Genomic DNA, 6351 nt, shown 5'->3' with positions numbered 1-6351 from the left:
TGTTCCGCCAGAATCACTGAGTACCAATCACATCTGAGGTGAGTCAACTCACTTAACAGGAAACTCCACCCACGGTGGCCTAGTGAGACTGCAGTAAGGTCAGCAATTTCTCCAAAATTGAGGTTTGGGGGGACAGTGCAGAGAGGTAAAAGCAGTATTTCCGATATGTGAAGTTGTAAAGAATATTTTTTCTTAAATGACTCTATGTAAGAGAAGATTGTGGGATAGTGTGTGAGGAAAGGTAGATGATATTTCTAGAAGAATTGTGTCAGGATGGATTATGTAGAACCTTGAGGAATTATAGGGAAGGATGACCCATTTTTCAAATTGCATAGTTTGGCAGAGATTTTGATAATTCAGTTATGTGAAAATTCTATCAAGGAAAACTATCTGATACATGCATTTTTTATTGCAGAAGTAAATACAATTTCTTGAAGTCATTTAGAAACCAAGATATATAGTCAGCCTCTGCACAGAAATGATTCCAATAAGAATTTTGTTGTTGAAAAACAGGACATGTGTATAATGTTCCTTCTGCCTTAATTTCCACCTCTCCCTTCCTACTGTCCAACTCTTGGACACCCTGTTGACCTACATTTGTTTCTGATCTGGCCACACTTTTTGGCTCAAATTCAATATTGTATTTCTCCTTTCCTTCTATTTTTGTTCCTTATTTTTTCCTCTTTTTATTCTTGTTCTCTCTACTCTCGAGAAATATATGAAAAGGTAGGAGGTCTGGGGTATTGGAATAATTTCTGGATCAGTGGGTTTGGGGAATTCAGTCATAAAATTTTTTTAAATGAATCCAGGTAACACAGATGTTTTCTGTTGAGCTTCCATGCTCTCAGAGCTCAGTAGCATCCCTATTTCTCTACCTCTGCTCAGAGAATCATCCTCACCATGGATTTATAGAGGTAAGGGCTACGGCTTTCCAAACCTTATATAGAATGATAAAGCTGAAATCTGAGATGAACTTTACACAAACACTGCTACCCTCTCCCCACCTTTGCTGTCTATAATTTGACTGTTCCCCATGCTCTCTGGGCTCCTCTCTTAACTGTTCCATCTTTGGAATCATCAGAAAAGGTCTTCATGTCTTGTAAAGCCTACAGTGCCCCCTAGTGGACTGAAACCATCAACAAAGACCCCTTCAGACCAACAACTGCGGCATCACAAATCCCCAGTCCCATTCACTGCATGCTTCCTGACAAAGAAAGTAGTCAGAAAAAAACAGTCACTGCCTAGATTGAATGGAGACTAAAAGTAAACTCTTACTCTTAAAATGTCATTTCATGGAAATTTATGCCTTAAAAATTTTGATAAATTTCATCTTGTGCTTTTTTTTCATTTCTTTAGTTCAAAATAAATCCTTATTTATAGAAGTTGTGGTGTAAATATGCTAATTTATTAAAAAGAACAAAAATTTGCTATTTGCAGCAACAGGGATGGACTTGGAGGGCATTATGTTAAGTGAAATATGTCAGAGAAAGACAAATACTGTATGATATCATTTGTGTATAGAATCTAACAAAAACAATAAACTAGTGAATATAACAATAAAAGCAGACTCATAGAGAACAAACTGGTGGTTATTAGTGGGGGCAGGGCCAGTAGAGGGGTGTGAGTGTGGGATTTACAAACAATTGGGTAAAGATAGGCTTAAGGATGTATTGTTATAACATGGAGAATATAGCCAATATTTTGTAATAACTGAAAATGGAAACTAACCTTTAAAATTGTTACCTAGCCATTGTTATGGCTACAGTCCACAGGATCGCAAAGAGTCGGACAGGACTGAAGCGACTGAGCACACACATACACAAGTGAAAGAAACCAATCTGAAAAGCTACATACCATATGATTCCAACTATATGATATTCTGTATGAAGCAAAACTATGGACACAGTAAAAAGATCAGTGTTTGCAGGGGTTATAGGGAAGAAGGGAAACAATTTTACAGAACACTTTTAAGAAAAGAAAGCCTAACCAATGAATAAGAGTCGAAAAGTTTAATAGTAAAGTTTAACAAACTTGGGTAGCTCAACTGGTAAAGAATTTGCCTGCAATGCAGGAGACCCCAGTTCGATTCCCCAGTCAGGAAGTTCCCCTCAAGAAGGGACAGGCTACCCACTCCAGTATTATTGGTCTTCCCTGGTGGCTTATACAGTAAAGAATCTACCTGACCTGAGTTTGATTCCTGGGTTGGGAAGGTCCCCTGGAGAAGGAAATGGCAACCCACTCCAGTATTCTTGCCTGGAGAATCCCATAGACAGAGGAGTCTGAGACAGAGGAGCCATGGACAGAGGAGTCCATGGGGTTGCAAAGAGTCGGACACAGCTGAAGTGACTAAACACAGCACAGCACACACAAAGTTTGGGGGAATTCTTTGTGTTGTTCTAAATTCATTAAAGACTAACTTCCACTTCTATGCTGAGTTTAGAAAGTCATCATTGCTTGTCATAAAGAATTGTGGAGAGCACGGCTATTCTTTGCTTACAAGAGACCTCACTCAGGACTCCTGTTTTAGTGCTTCCCCAAACCCTCAACACTCATACATGTGCACTTATGAGGGCAACACCATCTTTCTCAATTATTCAAAGATGATCGGTGCCTTGTTTTCTTAACCTTTGCACAGGTGTTCAGCACGCATTGTGATGCATCTCACATGAGATCTAGGTTCCTTCTTCAACTATTCTACAAGTCTTCATTCTTCCTTATACTTCTCATCCTCTGAAATTTGTTCATAGCACTCTGTGCTGATAACTCCTTTTCTGTTCTCTGTATTTTCAGGTGTATACCCATTCTAATTTATTTACTATCTTTTAAATAAAGTCATGGGGGAATAAAGAGATGAGTGTGAATAAAATCCTTTCCTCTCTTTCCACTGTTTCATTATGTATGAGATTATGTTCCTCCTCTATTCATCCTTTCTTTCTCTATTAAGAATGATAATTTTTGGAGGCTGTGGCTCTCCTATCACATGTCATGCTCTGTCAGGAAGACATTGTGCAGACCACACCTCATCTGGCACACTTTGGTTCTATGAAAGTATAGTAAGGCATAGTAATACCCACCTGGGTGACTTGGAACAACTTGTGGAAGCAGCAGAATATGCAAAACACCACTTCATTGCTTATGAGGTTTACCTTGAAATTACTTTGACCCTGGAAAAAGAACTATTGGTGTCAGAGAGTTTTCAATTCCACTAATAAAGAGTTGAGTATGGGGGATATTCACTTCTTATTCTTATACTTTAGCCATATGTATGTTTTTTGTATGAACCAGAGACTAAGAGACAAACAACCATAGGCTCTGTTGGAACCACAGTGGATCCAGGCCCCGTTGCTGCTCCGAGTTTGTGCTCAGCTCCCCCTGCAGTTTCTGTCACTACTGTGTCACTCAGAGCACAGTAGTACACAGCCGAGTCTGACTCTTGGACTGAGGCTTTCTCCAAGTGGAAGGAGGTGGTTTTTGCATTGTATGTGGCTTCAAAACCTTTGTTGGTTCCCTTGCCGTTGGCCTTCGTGGCTTTCAGGAGGAGCTCCGGACCTTCTCCAGGATACTGGACATACCAGAAAAGAGTGGGGTACCTGGTGGCTGAATAAGTACAGTTCACAGTCAAGGTAGCCCCTTTCAAAAGGGTCACTTGGCTGTCCATCTGGCTCACTGAGTCTCCACGGGTTTCTCCTGGGGAAAATAAGAGAGTTCTCTGTGATCTTGGGCATAAAACTCTGGGATAAAACTACGCTTAAAGGTTTTGTTGACATAACAGAAGAAAGGATCCAAATTTTTAGAGGCGTTTTTCTAACCCAGCAGGAAGAGTATCACAGTCACTAAGCCTGGAGAAGAGCTCATCTCTAGAGTGTCTCCTGAATAACGTTCTTAACTCTTAACATGAAGAAATGTTGAAGTCACAGTGAGGTTTAGTTTCTGTGAAGTTTAGACACACAGGAAATGCGTCTGTGTTAGGAAACTGCACCCTCTGGTGGACAGGGACAGAAATGCGATGCATGTATAGTGGAAAGAAAGTGAAGTCGCTCAGTCGGGTCCGACTCATTGAGACCCCATGGACTGTAGCTTGCCAGGTTCCTCCATCCATGGGATTTTTCAGGCAAGAATACTGGAGTGTGTTACCATTTCCTTCTCCAGGGGATCTTCCTGACCCAGGGATCGAACTTGGGTCTCTCACACTGCAGGCAGACTCTTTACCAACGGGGAAGCCACCAGGGAAGACCACGTATCCTGGTCTCCTCCCTAAATTAGAAAAATGTTATCCTTGACTTTATCCATGAGGCACATATCAGTCTTCAGGTGGAGCTCAGGTCTGTTTTGTTCCTAGGATACTACCTGACATGGAAGTTCTTTAACACAGCATTCCAGGTATTTTTATAGCTGAGAAGATATCAATTTTCTTAAGAACTTTAATATAGTATTATATATTCTCATGTATCCATTGTGGCCAAACTATAATCCACTGACTGTCAGAAGAGTTTGTGGCTGATTACAGAGGAAGTAATAAGAAGCTAGGTCACTATTGAGTGAATCTCTGATTTTCAGCATTGTACCCCTATTTACAGAAGAGTGATTGACAATTATTTGTTGTTTAGTCACTGAATCAGTCTGGTCTGATTCTTTTGCAACCCTCAAGACTGTAGCCCGCTTAGGCTCCTTTGTCCATGGGATTTCCCATTCAAGAATACTGGAGTTGCCATTTTCTTCCCCAGGGGATCTTCCCAATCCAGGGATTGAACTTGAGTCTCTTGCACTGGCAGGCAGATTCTTTATCACTGAATCACCAGGGAAGCCCTGACTGATGTTTATTACATGCTCACTAAATGTTTGCTATACCAAAAAAGTAATGAATAAAGGGTCTTTGATTGTGGAATCACTACTACTTGAAATAAAATATTTTCTCAGTCCTAAATAATATCATTTGTAAGAAATGTTATCTCTCTAATAAAATTTTTAAGGGAAAAAGTCACACAGTCTTATCAATAGTCAAATAATCCTGAATTTCAGAATCATTAAAATGTTAAAATAAAAGAAATATCATAATTGAAATTATCAAATCCTTGTAGAATTATCTAAAATCAATATCTTATTCTCCTTCTTCCTTGACTCTAAGATAAGAGGGTTGGCCTATGTAAATCAGACAAGTACTAATCCTATTATATATTCTTAGTTGATATCTAGCCTCAAAGATACTTTCTATTCCATCTGCCACATTTTGTTGCCAAACTTTAACCAAATACTTTTCCCCCAGTGTTTGAAACCCTGAAGATGTAGATTTGTGTCAAAAGCTCAGAGCATGAGTTAGGATGCTCTTCTTTCCCAGCTTTTCAAATTGTTAAAGACCTCTGAGCCAATATTCACATGACAGCTGAAAGTAGAATTAATGAGTGAATGACTTAAAATTACACATTCTGGGCTGGCCCACCAATAACTTCATGAATCACACTATCCAGAGTTGAGACCCATGAATCTGTAATTTTTGAGAGCTCCCCAAGAAGTTGGGTTGCAGCCAGTCCGATATTGGTTTACAAGTTTTCATTTGGGACAGATGTCCTAGATAAAGGTAGTTGTCAAATATCAGGGAGCAACAGGATGTTCCCAGGATTACAAACATACTCAAAACCTCTCTTTTTGAGTACCAGCAGCAAAAACAAGCACTTCTTTAGCTCTCTTTTATGACCATTCATTTTATAAAACAAAACCTCTGAGGAGTATCAAGATGAAGTTCTAAGCGGCATTCATCTTCTATAAAGCCCTGTAACCATAGGCCCCTAAACACACAGATGGAAGCTTAGCTCATTCTGTTTCTGGGAGTTCACTCTTCTCAGATTCACATCAAGGAATTTCATGAGTCCAGAGTCAGCACATGAATCACTTCCCAAATTCAGATTTAAATTTAGAAAACCAGGCTTGATACTTCTTGGATCCACATATCCCTTCCTTTCTTCTCTACCTTCCAAATCACAAATATGCCTCAAAAATATGCTAGAAAGAAATTCTGGAAAATCAGTTACAAACTTCTGTTCTGGTAGGTTAGTTTCCCTGGTGGCTCAGATGGTAAAGAATCTTCTGACAATTCTGGTATATAGAAAGAATGCAAACTAGGTTGTAATGATGTAGGACTGAAAATAAATGTATAGCACATGGATGCAGATAGTATTTATCTCTACTTTAAAAAAAACATAGTTTAAGGCCAATGAGTACATATAGGAGAAGTATTTTTGCATTTCGGGGTCATAAAAGAAGACTTCTACAACACTGAGGAAAAATATTTGCTATATTGGATGTTAATGGCTTTATTAATGCATAGTTCTCTTTAAAATAAATTGTACCTCCTTA

The 6351-nt window shown here is 39.2% G+C and overlaps 1 gene segment (V, D, J or C); it reads right to left on the bottom strand.

Moving 5' to 3' along the window:
• Positions 1–3253: 3253 nt before the first annotated feature.
• On the bottom strand, positions 3254–3855 carry LOC123328318. The segment is given in 2 exon segments: positions 3254–3687; positions 3810–3855. Coding segments are annotated over 2 exon segments (480 nt in total).
• Between the last annotated feature and the right edge of the window lie 2496 nt (positions 3856–6351).

The sequence above is a fragment of the Bubalus bubalis genome, chromosome 11 (genome assembly GCF_019923935.1).
Source record: "Bubalus bubalis isolate 160015118507 breed Murrah chromosome 11, NDDB_SH_1, whole genome shotgun sequence".
In the NCBI taxonomy this organism is placed as follows: Eukaryota; Metazoa; Chordata; class Mammalia; order Artiodactyla; family Bovidae; genus Bubalus; species Bubalus bubalis.
This window is presented reverse-complemented; position numbering and strand designations above follow the sequence as displayed.